Raw genomic sequence first — 15,616 nt, 5'->3', positions numbered from 1 at the left:
TAGTTGACTACATGTGACATCCCTAACCCACAGTCAGAGCCCATGTCCCCTCCTGTACCCACCTTCCTGCCTCAACCCACAGCCCCCTCCTGCACTCTGAACCCCTCATTTTTGGTCCCACCCTGGAATCTAGAGGGCCCCACAAAAATCTAATGGCCCCAGACCCCCAGAAGAGTTAACCCAGTCCTGTCCAAGTCTAACATAGCTCATGAACTTGTGGAACTGGCTGTCAAAATGTAAATACAAGGGCTGTTAAAATGTGTTTATTTTGGTGAACATGTAACCGCGGAAAATTTCATTTACATGCTGAGGGCGCGGGTGAGTCAGCTCCATGGGAACCAGTGCATGCTGGGAACCAACTTTTAAATCCCCTCACTGCTGCCTCTGATCCAGAAGCAGCAGGAGAGCAGGGGCAGGTAGGCCACGGGAGCCGGTATGCACAAGGAGCCGGCTTAAAAGCCCATGAGCACTGGCTCCCTCCAGCCCCCTCTGCCCTGTTGCCTCTGATACAGGGGGAAAGGGGGCTGTGTGTAATCGTGAAGGTTTACCGATGAGTCCAGACTCATCAGTTAACTGTTCACACGTTTACACTATCACATCCCTAGTAAATACCCCATTTGAAAAAACAATGAACTGGTCACTGAGATTTAAAGTGAACAAACAAAAGCTGCCTCAATTCTAGGGGCAGCAAAAATCAACCTGAAAGATCTCTCAACTATCTGCAGAGCAGCCACTCACAGACATACGCAACTCCATCAACTGGGTGACAGCAGAGGTGCTGGGACAGCCACAAGCAGAGGAAAGCTTCATCTGAGCTCCAGCGCCTCAGGACCATTAGGGACCCAAAGAAAGAAAAAACTTCCATTTGCCAAAGGGGAGGGGGAAAAATTGGTGGGGAAAGGACTTTTATTTCCAAGTTTCGAGAAGGATCTTACAAAACATGAGTTTAAAAAAAAGGCAAAACATATACATTGACAGGATCCTTGTAAGCACCTCTTCACATTATTCTAATGGTGGTAGGAAATTCCATTTAGCTGTGTATGAATTAGTCCAGTAATCCTGATCTTTGTCAATTAATGACGTGCATCTTTCCGTAGAGAATGTCCCCTACGCTGTGCAGTTCTGAGTTTGTTATTTCACCTTGAAAGAGAAAGAATTGATCAGAAACATAAAAAACCCTTTTTAAAATAGGGCTGTAATCCCCTGCTGTTTCAGTACATGGACCCCTGCGAGTTCTTCAGTCCCGCCCAGCAGCACTGCCTTGCTTTTCCAGCTAGGCCAGCAGACGTCTATTTACACCAAGCAACCCTCCTGCTAGTTACGTTCTGGAGATCCCTGGGGAAGAGGCTACCAGTGCGAACGGTGTTGTTTTGTGTGTGTGTGATGGAGCTAAATGCCCACTGGGGATTGGGATGAGATCAGCAAATTCATTTTCATCCTCATCAAGTTTTTCTACCCAAATCTTCAAAGCTGAAAGGCTAGTGCATTCATCCACAACAGCCCCCTGTGTCTGGGTATGCAAACAAACCGCTCTAGAAAAATCCTCAGGAAATAAACACAGAGAAAGCCATGGCAAGGAAATGGAAGTGGGGCAGTTCCGTTGTCTGCAAGTTGCCCCTCACTTCAGACTATTGTGACAGATTGTAGACACCACCCAAAATAAACAAAATCCATCATGCAACAAAACCCCGAGCAAGCCAAAAACAAACATCCCTCCCCAGCAAAACTGTTTTATATACACTTAATTTCCAGCTTAAGTGTAATCAACACATTTTAAAGTTCATACAGATGCCATAATAATTAGAGTAACAAAATTAGCTATTTCCCATTGTCTTTAGAACAACCAAAATTCAAGCCGTGGAGGCAGAGGGCTAAAACCTAGTGTCTCTTGCAGGGGCATGCGGTCCCACTCCAGAGAGGCTGAAGGCCTCCTTCACGTCCTATTCCAACCAGAGATCACCCCTCAAGGGCTGAATGTCTCTCGCTGTTTCCAGTCATCTGGAGTCTGACTCTGGCAAAGTGTTTGTCACGGGAGCCAGAGGATGAAGTGGAGAAGCTGAGCTCCATTCCGGGCTTCTTCTCCAGGAAACCCAGGTGTCTCTTATTGCACAGCTCCAAAGCACGAAAGAAGGGTACGAGCCATGCATTGCCTTCCTAGCTACCCTGATCACATGAAACAAGCAACCACAAACTTCCCAGCCATTGGCGTGAAAGAGGGTATATATATTCAGCACGCATTCAATACAGTATAGCAAGCAGCTATCATTTCCCTTTAAAAAAACCCCAAATATCCAAAATCAAGCCCCCTCTCCCACCCTTTTATCACAGTCCAAGTGAGGCAACCAATTCCAAACACAACACAAAACAAACTCAACGCTCAGGGTTGTTTCTCCCAAGAAACACCATTGATCTGAGAGTCAGCAGAGTTTAACAGCAGAATGACCAGTATGGAATGGGGTGTGCTGGAGGATGGAGTGTGACAGAGACAAAGAGAGGGAAAGAACATCTGTCTGGCAGCTGTGCAACTGGGAACTAGAAGAGTGTAATGCAGGGGTTCACAACTTTTTTAAGGCATCCGGACCCCTTTTCAGTCTGTTAAAATGTCATGAACCCCCCTCCCTGGAGGAGAAAAGAAAAGAAAAGAAAAGAAAAGAAAAGAAAAGAAAAGAAAAGAAAAGAAAAGAAAAGGATTGAGCCCACCGCAGTAGTACCATCACGGACCACCAGGGGCCCACGGACCACGGATTGGGAGCCACCAGGGTAATGGAACGCTAAACTGTGTTTTACAGTTCAGCCACTAGGTGCCTATGTGGAAAATACCTTATTTAAATTAACCTCAGTCAGACTTGCAGAGCATTAAAGGAGTTTCTGATGAACACATCTGGTATATATAAGCAAACTCTATAGCCAGTCCACATCTGGGACAGAAGAACATAACCTGGTGACAGGAGCAAACTAAGAATAGAAACAGAAAACAGCAAAAAGGTTTCAAACAGAAGGAACAAAGCAACAGAGATTGCAGGATCTCAATGCAATGAAGAACTTCAGCTTTGACAAACTTTCACAATGGACAGACTGGAAACAATATATTCCAAGATTTCACATTGCTACCAAGTTCTACAAGGAAACTGGTGAAATACAGGTTCCTTAATTTATGCTGTGTGGAAACTTTACTGAAGACAAAGATGACTATGAAAGTGTTCTGGCTATGGCTAAAGCTTTCTTTACACCCCAGATGAGATGTGATTTATGAAAGAGAATGTTTTCTCCAGAGAATTCAAGAACCAGGGGAAAATGTTGAATGTTTTATCAGAGCGCTGTATACAATGCCTGAAAACTGTGGTTTTGGAAATGCAAAACATGAAAATAGCAGAGACAGTATGCTATTGGATTTACCAATACAAACTTTTCACAGCAGCTACAATTGAAGAGAGATTTAACCCTAGCCACAGATTAACACAGAGCAAAGCATTCTGAGCTGGTGAAATAGAAAAACCTAACACTGACTTAGAAACAGGTAAAGACACTTGGGTGTTAAAAGTCATTATCACAAAACACCCGAGGCAAAGAGAAAGAACAAAGTCTTGGACAAAGTCTTATCCCAAGAGATAAGGCATACAGTGTAATAAATGCATGAAACGTGGACATTCTCCAGTTATTTGCTCTACCAAAAGCAGTCAGGGAATTGACTCATATTAGAAACAATCAAGAGCCATTGTTTCTGGGATCTACCTCGTGTGATGACACAGAACCTACCTGGAAAGTGAAATTGAACATTCATAGCAAGACTTGACTCAGGTACGGATGCCACAGTCATCTCAGAAGAGACATACAATAACCTTCAATATCTCCCAGAGCTCAAGCCATCTCACACAGCTCCAACTAGCCTTGGCAATACTCTGAACTGCATGGACCAGTTCATCACAGAAACAATTTATAAGACAAAGTCTTTGCATTCAGAATGCATAGGATCAAAGACCAACAACCTTCTCAGCTGTAGCACGGCAGCCAAGAGAGGCCTAGTGAGAAAGGTGGAAGAACTCCACGTACTGGACTTTTGAGAGGCAGTCCAGGACAAATCGACTTTCTTAAGTTGAGCCCTAGAGTGTACAAACATCTCTACCAGACAAACCTGGCAGGAAACTAGCAGCAGTTTGAATGCTTTCAGAGGACACCGTTAGCTGATCATTGTGGACTATTTGCCAGGTACAGTATATACAATTAATGTACTTGAAAAACATAACATGTTGCAGTGTTATCAAGGAAGTGCCCTTTTGCTCACTTTGCTATTGCAGTGCAACTAGTGATGGACAATGGACCATAATTCACTGCAGCAGAGTTTAAGTCATTCCAAATGAAATATGATCATGATATTACTAGCATCCCACTTTACCCACAGGCGAATGGAGAAGAGAGAGAGCTCTACAGACAGCCAGGAAAACCTACAGCAGGAAGAGCTATTCATTGCTTTTTTGAATTACAGATCAACAGCAACAACAGCTACTGGATACAGACTAGCACGACTCCTGATGGGAAGACAACTCACAACTCCTGTTTCAGCTTCGGAAAAGAATGTATTTCCAAAGTGGCCACGTGAGAAGAGAGGAGACAAATTGGAAGAAAAGGTTAAAAAAAAAAAGCTTGTAAGCACTTTTCAAAGAGATGTCACTCAGAAAACCGCCAGGTCTAGACTGTTCCTGTTAAATTGGATGGAGAAAAAAGCGGGGCAACTCCGGCTGTCGTACAGAAAAAGAATTCAGCACCCAGATTGTGTGTGACCTAGACCAACAGAGGAAAGTTCAACAGAAATTGTTGACATCCACAGTTTGCTCCGTCAGTTCTTTCTGAGGAACAAACGCCACACAGGGTAGATGCAAAGTGATTCCTTAAAGATTCCAAACCTACAACCGATGGCCAGATGGCCTAGTGCTACCCGTTGGGGTTGGGTAATTAGAACAGTATCACTCAGAGGCACTTAACAGTCTGATACGTGCTGAACTTCAAAGACAATGGGTGACTCTTTTGAAGGGCAGGAATGTAGAACTTCACAGAGATGGAATGGGAAGGATAAACTTGTGTTTTGCTGCTCAGCCACCGTGGCAGTGTGTGTACCACACCGGATGTAAAGGCATGTCATGTCTGGCAAAGCATGACAGGAACGTATGGTGAACACAGGCGCTGTGTGTACGATGCACGCTCAGCGCCCGGTCCGTGTCTGGCACAGGAATGTGACAATGTGCAAACTTTCGTGGTGCCAGGGGCCTTTCATTCCTTACTCTGAGCTTCCTGTCAGAAATCTGCAATGAGACCGAGACTGACCAGACTGCTTAGCAGCACGAGTTGCATTGTAGCTTGCAGCTTTAGATACAAACCCCCTGTCGGCACAAGAGACAAAGCGGGAGAGCTCCGTTTTCCAGTTCTTGGCATCATTCAGGCGTGGAGGACGTGGACTGTTTGAGTCCACAGAAGAGGAGACGCAGGGGCGGGGATGGGCAAAGGATTCTGTCTCTAACACCCTACGGAATAAATACCTTTGCACCATGACATGCCCTGCTGTTGCAGGAAAAACAGCAAGGTGGGGAGGAAGGCAGGGCGGAGAGCAACCCCCCCACAGATCAGACACAGCACTAGAAGATGGGGGAGTGCTCACGCCTTCGTATCTGGTGGGGGGTGGGGGGAACAGAAGAGCTCTGATCTGATCCTGAGGGATTTAGTGGGACAGCCACTTGTGGGAGGGAAGATGGGCGGTGGCCGTGCTCTGCGACTGGGAGAGGGATGGAGGAAGGGTCTGGGCAGCAGTGACCCAGCAAGGCATGATGGATACACAGACGCTAGGAGAGGAGGGGAACCCTCCCCCCGGATACGTGGAGGGGGAAGGCTGGTTTAGAGACCTCTCACCTAGACGGAAGGTCTCTCAGGGGAGGCAGTCCAGGGGGCCACATTCTGGCCCTGAATGCTTCCGGCTGTTGATACCTCAGGGTAGCGGGTGCCTCGGCTCCTGGGCAGCTCTAACTGGGCGATGCTCTGCCCTCCCCCTGTGGCCCAGAAACTGCCATCCCCTAAACTCCCATGGGGCTGGGACCGCAGAGCAGACAGGGCAGGTTTGTGTCTCTCGGGACGTGAGAGGGAGACGCTGCCGCCAGGCCCTCATGGTGCCCCCGCCCCTTCGGCGCCTCTTCCCTGTCCCGGCCGCGGCCATTCTGCTGTTGCCCTTTGCTGACCGTGCGTGTCTGGTGTGGTGCTCTCGGTCCCTCCCCCTCCCCCCGGCTCCCCCATTAGTCTTGCTGCTCGTTCATCTCCATGTCCGACACCAGGATGTTCTTCTCGGCGGATTCGCTGGGGTTGGAGGTGGTGCGGCTGTAGCGGGCGCTCTCGAAGGCCCCGCGCTCCGCGCTCCGCCGGCGCTTGTACAGGTAGACGGTGAGGGCGATCAGAGCGCACAGCGCTAGGGCGGAGAGGACGACCACGGCGATGGCTGTCGTGTTCTCGGGGAGAGCTGAGGGAGACAGGAAAATGCCCATGAAGCTCCCAGCTCGGCTGAGGGAAGGCTGGAGCCCAGCGAGAGGGGCGGGCTGGCCAAGGCCCGGCCGACTCAGGCCTGTAACTCTGCCCCGGCCCTTTCCCAAACACGCGGGCTGGGCTCCTCTCGCTCTATGCGGGATAAGGCCGGTCCCTGCACCAGCTCCCGGGGCTCAGAGGTTGGGAACTAGGCCCCCTAAGCAAAGGTGGCTCCCCAAAGGGCTGGGGGGTGTCTGTTTCCTTGGTCACCAAGGGGGCATCTCTTCTGCCTGGTGCCTCTCAACGTGCCAACCTGCAGCGCATGGGCCCCTGGGTCCCAGCAGCTGATGCCCCTCCTGTCTCGGACACACAGAGCCCAGCCGTAGAATCAAATGTGGCTCCTGCCCTGAGTATTCACAGGGAAATCTCTGGCCCCTGCCAGGAGACGGGTGCTACAGACATTCCCCTTGGAATTCATGGGAAACAGGCTGCCGGACCCAGGGACTCCCTCTGGGCTGCACAAGCCCTACAGCTGGGGCTGGACAGCGCGTGCCCATGCTGGTCTGTGACCCTGCTGTGCCACTCACCGGATCGGGAGAAGCTGCTCTCCTCAGCTGCAAGGGAAACGGAGAGAGGAAGGGATCAGTAGCCTGCCAGGGTCCTTCCTCCCAGAGCCATGGCTGCCAGTGGGGAAAGGCATTCCTCCCCGCCACCCAACCCAGACTGCTACACCGGGCTGCTGCAATGCACAGTATGTGCCCAGTCTGGGTAGTGCCTCCTCCCTCTGCCTGGACTGCCTGGTCCCACCAAGCCTGTGGCGCACTCGTGGAGGGCCCTGGCCCTTGCTAAAGGGGCCCCTCACCCGCCGAGTCCCTGGCACCCCCGAGCCAGACCCTCACCCACCGAGTCCCTGGCACCCCCGAGCCAGTCCCTCACCCACTGAGTACCTGGCACCCCCGAGCCAGACCCTCACCTGCCGAGCACCTGGAGCTCCCTGAGCCAGACCCTCACCCGCCGAGTCCCTGGCACCCCCGAGCCAGTCCCTCACCCACTGAGTACCTGGTACCCCCGAGCCAGACCCTCACCCACTGAGTACCTGGTACCCCCGAGCCAGTCCCTCACCTGCTGAGTACCTGGCACCCCCTAGCCAGACCCTCACCCACTGAGTACCTGGTACCCCCTGAGCCAGTCCCTCACCTGCTGAGTACCTGGCACCCCCGAACCAGACCCTCACCCACTGAGTACCTGGTACCCCCGAGCCAGACCCTCACCCACTGAGTACCTGGCACCCCCGAGCCAGACCCTCACCTGCCGAGTACCTGGAGCTCCCTGAGCCAGACCCTCACCCGCCGAGTCCCTGGCACCCCCGAGCCAGTCCCTCACCCACTGAGTACCTGGCACCCCCGAGCCAGACCCTCACCTGCCGAGCACCTGGAGCTCCCTGAGCCAGACCCTCACCCGCCGAGTCCCTGGCACCCCCGAGCCAGTCCCTCACCCACTGAGTACCTGGTACCCCCGAGCCAGTCCCTCACCTGCTGAGTACCTGGCACCCCCTAGCCAGACCCTCACCCACTGAGTCCCTGGCACCCCCGAGCCAGACCCTCACCTGCCGAGTACCTGGAGCTCCCTGAGCCAGACCCTCACCCGCCGAGTCCCTGGCACCCCCGAGCCAGTCCCTCACCCACTGAGTACCTGGTACCCCGGAGCCAGACCCTCACCTGCCGAGTCCCTGGCTCCCCTGAGCTGGCCCCTTACCTGCCGAGTCCATGGCACTCCCCGAGCCGGCCCCCACCCAGTGAGTCCCAGCCCTGTGCTCCTCTCACAGCTCCACTGATGCACTTCACTGCTGATCTGCTACTTGCCCCCCACAGCTCTGCTATTGCAATTCAATCCGACCCGCCACAGCTCTCACCGTGTCAGCCCTGCCCTTGCCCGGAGCACGGGGAGCCAAGGGCACTGAGCTGTGCTCTGGGTGCTGTGCACAAGGGGCTGTGATGAACCTCGCCCCTTCCCTCCCCAAACGCCCCTCTCAGGGCCTGAGGCCAGGACACTGGACTGCTCTGTGCCAGCTGGGGGTTCTCTGGTTCTCCTGGTGGGAGGCCCCGAGCCACCTCAGCCACCCCCCTGGGGCCTCTTACCTCGGGGGATCTTACAAATGACCCCCATGGTGACATTGGAGCAGGAGCCCAGGTGCCACACCCCGGTACTGCCCTGGATCCAGTAGCAGCTGTTCTGGCTGAGCATGCTGGGCCCAGTGTCGTGCTGGCCCCAGTTGGAGTAGTTCATGGCTGTGTTGTCGTGCCAAACCAAGGTGCCTCCTAGGAGAAGGCGAGAAACCGTCACACAGCGCTGCCGGGGAGCCAGGGCCCTGCCCAGCTGAGAGCAGGGGCTGGTGCTTTGCCAGGGCCCCTCCCTGGCATCACACGGGAGCTGCCCTCGCGCTCAGCCTGCAGGAGCCGCCTGCGGATGTGTCAGTTCCCAGCATGCAAAGCTCTGTTCTACGTCAGCAGCCGTCACCAGAGTCTCTCGGTTCCAGCAAGGACAACGACCCGGGGGCTGCCCATGGCCGCCCCTGGAAAATGGCTGAATCCCTGGGAGGTCCCCTTAGATCAGCCCTTGGGGTGATCCAGGCATGTAGGAGACACTGTCACAGACCAAGCTCACCGTTGGGGGAGATCCAGCCTCTCCTCTGTCTCCTCGTCGTCTTCCACTCACCCTGCCAGCCCCAGGCGCCTAGAGCTACACGGGCCCCGCATGCCCAGGACACACCTTCGCCCGGGGAGACGGGACACCGTGCCTGAGAGTGCCTGACTTCCACACCCGCCGGCTCCTCGGTGCGAGTCCCCACGGCTCCCGGGTGCAGCGCGTCACTGGGGACAGTCACACTGAGCCCTTATCGCGTGGCTCCCCAGTACAGCACCACGCACTGTAGCGCTGGCGGGACGGTGCCAGCATCCCCATTTGTGCAGGCCGGGGAACCGAGGCAAACAGCAGCATTGAGCTGTCCTGACTCTGCCCACTGGGCCATGCTGTCCCCTGACACCAACCATCTGCAGAGATCTGGAGGCGCTGTGCCAAACGCTGCAGTTTCTAGGACCACTGGAGCCAGACAAATCCCTCCCAGGACAACATGTTTCTTTTACCTTTGGGGTTAAACGCCATCCCCAGCCAGGCGCCCTTGGACTGGCTCTCGTAGGCCTGGAGATGCTCCCAAACAAAGATGTTCTCCGTCTCGTCCTGGATGGATAGCACGGTGCCGCCAGCTGCCGAGGAAAAGGCACCTCAGCCAGGACCGTGATGGGGCCAGCCATAGGCACTGAATTCCCCTGTAGCTGGGGGTGCTCGACCCCCGCAGCCCCACCCCTGCCTTTTCCGGCCTCTGCTTCACCTCCACCCCTTCCCCAGCTCCCCCCTCTGCTCCCCGAGCACCCCCATGCTGTTTGGGGCTGGGCAGAGGGAGGAGTCAGTCAGTGGACCTGCCGTCAGGTGAGAGTGCTGGGGGGGTGCCCCGTGGGCCTGGAGAGGAAGTGACACGTGACGATCAGTTGATCGTACACCGAACGCGGAAGAGATTCGGCTGGACTGAGCGTGACGGAAGCGGGGAAGCCCCCGGGCATCAGGCTGGGAGAAGGGGGGGTGACGGTTAATTTACACTGGCCGCGAGGGAGACGTGGGACTGGCCCCGCACAGGAAGGGGCGGCAGCTGCACTGCTGGGGTTGTTGAAACCAACCAGAGAAGCCACCCGCAGGCACGTTAGAGGAACAACCCTGCCTGGGCAGCGGAGCCCCGGGATCTCACCGCTCCCGCTCGTGTTCTGAGGCTCCGGCTTCTGGCGCCTCCCCCCGTACCTTTCTGGCACCTCCTCATGGCGTCCTTCTGCCCCAGGGTGACCTCCATGTGGAACGCGTAGCAGTGATCCCTGAAGGGGATCCAGGAGGAGTCCTCCACCGACTTGGGGCAGCTCCCGTTGTAACTCCACTTGTGTGACGGGGGGGACCCTGCCAAGGAGACAACGCAGGGCACTGAGATTTTCTTTCCGCTGAGGGGAGGGGGCCTCCCCCCCGCCCCAAGGCCCCATCGCCACCGTGCCTCTTCCCCGGCCCCAAGGTCCTGCCCCTCGCTCTGCCTCCGCGCCGCCCCCTCGCTCAGGGCTCTCCCCCAGGAGTCACAACCATGTGGTGACTCCTCCAAGCAGCTGATTGAAGGCGCCACCAAACAGCTGGTGGGGGCTGAGCCCCCCGTGTTTTCTGGAGCAGCCGCGGAGTTGGCACCTATGAGGCGAAGCCAAAGACCAGCTCAGGAGGGAGCAACCCAAGGGGGAGGGTGGAGGAGACCAAGCGGCTCCTTCCAGGGAAATGCTGCAAGCAGGCGCACTGCTGCAGGCCCCCAGTTTAGGTCCTGCCTTGCAAGGATGGGCGGGCGGGGGCATATCTGGGACACCTGCCTGCCTGGCCAGCCCCTGCTAGGGAGCACCCCCTAGCTCAGCCTGCGGCCTGCTCGGCCAGGGCCTCCGAAGCTCCAGCCAGCGCATGGGAGCGCCCGACGTGCAAGCCCCGCTCCCTGGACCTGCCCCATATGCCTCTTCCCCCCGCGCCCCGGTAGGCTGGCGCACACACCTGAATTGACCCTGCAGACAGCCCCTTGCAATTTGGTGTCGCAGCCGGCTGTCCGCCACGTCCCATCCACGTCCATGTAGGAGCAGCCCGTGACCTGCTGAGGCTCCCCGTCCTGCCAGTTGGCGTAGGAAAGGCTCTCTTCCGTGAACCACGAATAGCTCCGGCCTCCCTGCAAACCAGGGGAAGGCTCAGGGGCAGAGCATAACCCCGCCCCTCCTGCCAGCTGAGGGACAAGCCCCTCCCTCCTACCTCCTCCTTGGCCAGGCCAATCCAGAGAGGGGCCCGCAGGCTGCTGATGGCCAGGCTGAGGTACGCCTGGGTGTAGGGGTCCAGCACGCTGGCCAGCGTGGCATTGCGGGTCTCGCACAGCAGCACGGCCTCCTGCCACTTGAGCGGCTTCTGCAGGATGCGGTAGGTGCTGTTGAGGTAGGACAGCAGGGAGGTCGGGGACGGGGGGGAGCTGGTCCGGGAGCTCAGAGCTGGGTCTGAGGGAGGAAAGGGGCAAGGTCAGATCTCCGCTCAGAGCCCATTGGCACGGCAGCGACGCCCTCGGCACGGCGCCAGCTGGCCCAGCATGTGGGCACGAACGGGACCCCGGGAAAACGCCTCGTGGTACGGTCACCCCGGCCTCCCACGGGGAAAAGTGCTGCTGAACGGTCGGGGACACGCCCGCCCCAGCAGGCCACAGCCAGCCCCGGGGGAGAAAGCGGAAACCGGATGCAGGTTTCTCTTTAAACCTGGAGCCAGACTGAGAGCGCGCCTGGGCACCCCGGACCAGCCTGACTCTCAGCGCTGCGACTGATCAGCACATGGGGATCCGGGCTCCAGGGAGCTTGGTGCTGCCCGTGTGCAGAGCGAGCCAGGCTGACTTGCAGATGCAGACGGGGCCGGGTCAGCGGCCAGCTCAGCCCGGGTGGGGCAGGAGATCCTGTGCAGCATGGGCCAAAGGGCGGGCGCGTGGAGCGCAGAGGCAGGCTGCTACGACGTGGAGGAGGGCACGGGTGTTCGATGCAGAGCGGCTCAGCGCCGTTTCAGAGACAGACTTGACGCGTCCCAGACCCACACGCTTGGCCAGGATCTGAAAGCGAGCCGGCCCTCCGGGCCATGGTGGCCTACTTGGAGCCTGCATTGGGGCCCTAGCCCGGGCCTGCCTCAAGCAATGCAGGCTCAGGCCTGGCAGCCCAGACACCCCGGGGAGGGGCGTTCTAGAAATGGTGGCGGTGTTTCTTTGCAGCCAGTTGCTGGATGCTCTCAGCTTGCACACGGACAGCAAGGTGTCTGGGTGGTGCACGGGCACTAGTGCTTTCTGCAGCCACGTGGGTTGTGTTACACGAGAACTTGGACCTTCAGCCTCATGAGTGTGCCTGGTGCCAGAGAACCCAGGGAGCACACGTTGCCCAGAGACTGTGGGATGCTCAGGGCCCGGGGCAGGGCCAATCTGGCAGCAGCAAAGCCCAGCTGCAGCCCACGACCCAGGCAGGTGCACACATGGAGCCGTGTGCCTCATTCACCAGGCGATGGTTACACTCCCTGCAGGAGCTGCCCTGGGCAAGGCACCGCCCCCCGGGGCTCCCAGCCCCCCCGTACCTATGCTCCGCTGGCAGATGTAGCCGTGCTTCTCCTCCAGGCAGTTCCTGTCGTCCCAGCGGCCAGTGAAGTGGGGCGGGGAGCCGTGCCAAACCACCGCGCAGTTAGTCTGCGGAACAGAAGCCGGCAAGGTCACGGCTGCCGCTGCGAGCCCTGCTCGGGGGAGGGGTCCAGCCACCGGGGCAGCCCCGCACGCTGGCCCAGGCTGGTCTGAAGCATCCAGTGGCTTGAGGTTCCACAGAAAGCAGCCCCCTTCCCAGGCATTCTCGGGCTGCAGCGGGTCCCACGACAACCAGCTGCCTCGGGTCCCGGGTGTGTCTGGAGGGTTGGTCCTGACGCGTGGCCGCCCCCGAGCCCAGCCCTGGGGGTGAAAAGACTCCTGGCCCTCCCTCCTGGCAGCCAAAGCAGGGGCAGAGACCTGGCTGCTCGAGGGATTCCCCTGCCCAGCCGTGGCGCTGGAGCACTGCCGAGTCTCCGCACCCTCCCAGGTGCGGCAACCGCCCGAAGCTGCTCTAAGTGGCGCTGGGACCCAGAGCTGGCTGCTGCCGGCCTCTGGACTGGGGTGGGGAGAGGGCGAGGGAGAACAAAGGGGGCACAGAGCCCGTAAATCCCACCCCCTCCTCTGGGGCGCCGAATGGAGCCAGGGATCCGGCCTGGAGAGTGACACTCGGCACCAACCCAACTCCATCAGCTCAGCCAGGGGCTTGTCAAGCCGGGATTAAAACCTCCAGGGATGGAGATTCCACCCCCTCCCTAGGGAACCCAGCCCAGCGCTTCCCACCCTCTAGGGAAACAGCTTTTCTTCGGATCCAACCGAGACCTCCCCCACCGCAACTTGAGCCCATTGCTCCTTGTTCTGCCACCTGCCACCACTGAGAACAGCCTCTCTCCAGCCTCTTTGGAACCTCCCTTCAGGAAGCTGAAGGCTGCTATCAAATCCCCCCTCACTCTTCTCTTCTGCAGACTAAATTAGCCCAGAACTGGACACAATACTCCACACGTGGCCTCACCAGAGCCGAATAAAAGGGAATCATCACTCCTCTGGATCTGCTGGCAATGCTCCTAATGCACCTTACTACGCCATTAGCCCTCTTGGCTACAAGGACACTCTGCTGACTCTTATCCAGGTTCTCATCCTCTGCATCTCCGGGTCCTTTTCTGCCCAATTGCTGCTTAGCCAGGCGGTCCCCAGCCTGTAACTATGCTTGGGATTCTTCCGTCCCAAGTGCAGGACTCTGCATGTGATCTTGTTGAACCTCATCAGATTTCTGTTGGCCCAATCCCTCCAGCACACTCCCTCTGTCCAGTCTGTTTCTAAACCTGCCGAGGGGCAGGGCTCCCTCTCCAGCCCCTTGGGAGGTTCTTGCACAGCCAGGGAGCGTCCAGTCCCACCCACGTTTCCCGTTGCCCGTTGTTCATGCCAGACTCCTAGGTACCCATCCCCCTCCTGCCTCCACTGGGCTGCTGCCACAGGCTCCTTTCCTGGCCCGGGGGTTCACACCCTTCAGAACCTTGCCCCGGCCTCCTGTCCCCGTGAAGCCAGTTGCAGAGCTGGACAGCCAGTGCCGGGAAGAGAAAACCTCAGGGCTTCAGCAAATCCCTCTCCGGGATCAGGAGGCCATTGGGCGGCGGTGGGGGGGGGAGGGAAGGGAAGGGCCCACCGAGTCGCTTACCGGTTTGTCGCTAGCTGTGGAGGTGCCGTAGCCGGAGGGCTCCCCCGGCGCCCAGTTGACGTAGCGGACGGGCTCCGATTCCACCCACTGAAACTCCTTCTTGGCATCGTGGAGGCCGAGCCAAAGGTCAAAGGTCACGTTGGGCAGGACGGATGTTACAAAAGCTGAGAGGCGGGAACACAGAGGCGGGAGGGACCCAGCTGACCAATGGCGGCAGCGCGGGTTCCCGCTGAAAGCACATGCTCCCGACGCCTCGGCCTTCAGCCCCATGGAGGCAGGTTCTGCGCCGGGCGGCTCTCGGACCCACAGGCTCCTCGCATGTAGCCCTCAGGGCCCTGGGATCCCCTAGCCATGCCCAGCCACGGCAGCAGCAGAGGCCTCTGGCGGGTGCCCTACCTTGCTCCAGGTGGTTGGAAATGGTGGCCAGCACGGCGCCCTGGCTCTCACAGGCCTGCTTCGCTTCCTGCCACTTCACCTGCTCCGCCTTGTCGTGGCCCTTGATGCTGAAGCACTAGGCAAGGCCCGAGGGCAGACGGGAGAGAGGTTCAGGAGGCATTTCCCACCCGCCCGCCTGCCCGCCCCTCGCCGCCATGCTCTCCCTCCCTCCCTGTGCTCCCCGGAGCTTGGCTCAGCTTCCAAGTGGGCTCACGCAGCCCTGGGGAGCCCAGTCACAGAGCAAAGCCCCGACGCGCTAGGCGCTGTACAAACAGAACAACCAATGACCTCTGCTATTTTACCCCCTGACAAACACCCCCACATGCACCTGTTCCCCACCCACATACTCCCCTCCCCTGGCTGGCCACAAGCACACCTTGTACCCGACCCACTAACCCACGCACACGTACCCGCGATCCCTTCACACATCCACACAAAACCTTCTCTCTCTCTCTCTCTCTCACACACACACACACACACACACACACACACACACACACGGAATGTCTACACTTGCACCCTCTTTCGAGAGAAGGATGCAAATGAAAACATTCGAAATTGCAAATGAAGCCGGGATTTAAATATCCCGTGCTTCATTTGCATATTTGCATTATGGCGCTAATTCGAAATACCAGACGCTGTGCAGACACAGTTATTTCGAGAGAAAACCCTTCTCTCAAAATAACCGGTAAACCTAATTGTACGAGGAATAAGGGTTATTTTGAGAGAAGGGTTTTCTCTCGAAATAACCGCGTCTACACAGCATCTGTTATTTCGAAATAACGCCATAACGCGATTATGCAAAT

The 15,616-nt window shown here is 57.1% G+C and overlaps 1 protein-coding gene across 2 annotated transcripts in view; it reads right to left on the bottom strand.

Moving 5' to 3' along the window:
- Positions 1-888: 888 nt before the first annotated feature.
- MRC2 (mannose receptor C-type 2) overlaps positions 889-15,616 on the bottom strand; it is an 84,937-nt gene continuing 70,209 nt past the window's right edge. For both annotated transcript variants that reach the window (XM_075911591.1, XM_075911590.1), the window contains exons 21-30: positions 14,772-14,886; positions 14,376-14,539; positions 12,703-12,811; positions 11,365-11,600; positions 11,116-11,284; positions 10,348-10,497; positions 9,642-9,761; positions 8,637-8,816; positions 7,086-7,112; positions 889-6,496 (exon numbers count right to left, since the gene is read on the bottom strand). In XM_075911591.1, the coding sequence (XP_075767706.1) occupies positions 6,276-6,496; positions 7,086-7,112; positions 8,637-8,816; positions 9,642-9,761; positions 10,348-10,497; positions 11,116-11,284; positions 11,365-11,600; positions 12,703-12,811; positions 14,376-14,539; positions 14,772-14,886 (1,491 nt within the window). In that variant the 3' untranslated portion in view covers positions 889-6,275. The remainder of the gene's footprint in view (positions 6,497-7,085; positions 7,113-8,636; positions 8,817-9,641; positions 9,762-10,347; positions 10,498-11,115; positions 11,285-11,364; positions 11,601-12,702; positions 12,812-14,375; positions 14,540-14,771; positions 14,887-15,616) is intronic.

The sequence above is a fragment of the Pelodiscus sinensis genome, chromosome 29, assembly GCF_049634645.1.
Source record: "Pelodiscus sinensis isolate JC-2024 chromosome 29, ASM4963464v1, whole genome shotgun sequence".
Classification (NCBI taxonomy): Eukaryota; Metazoa; Chordata; order Testudines; family Trionychidae; genus Pelodiscus; species Pelodiscus sinensis.
The sequence above is the reverse complement of the archived record's forward strand: the minus strand, read 5'-3'. Positions and strand labels throughout refer to the sequence as shown.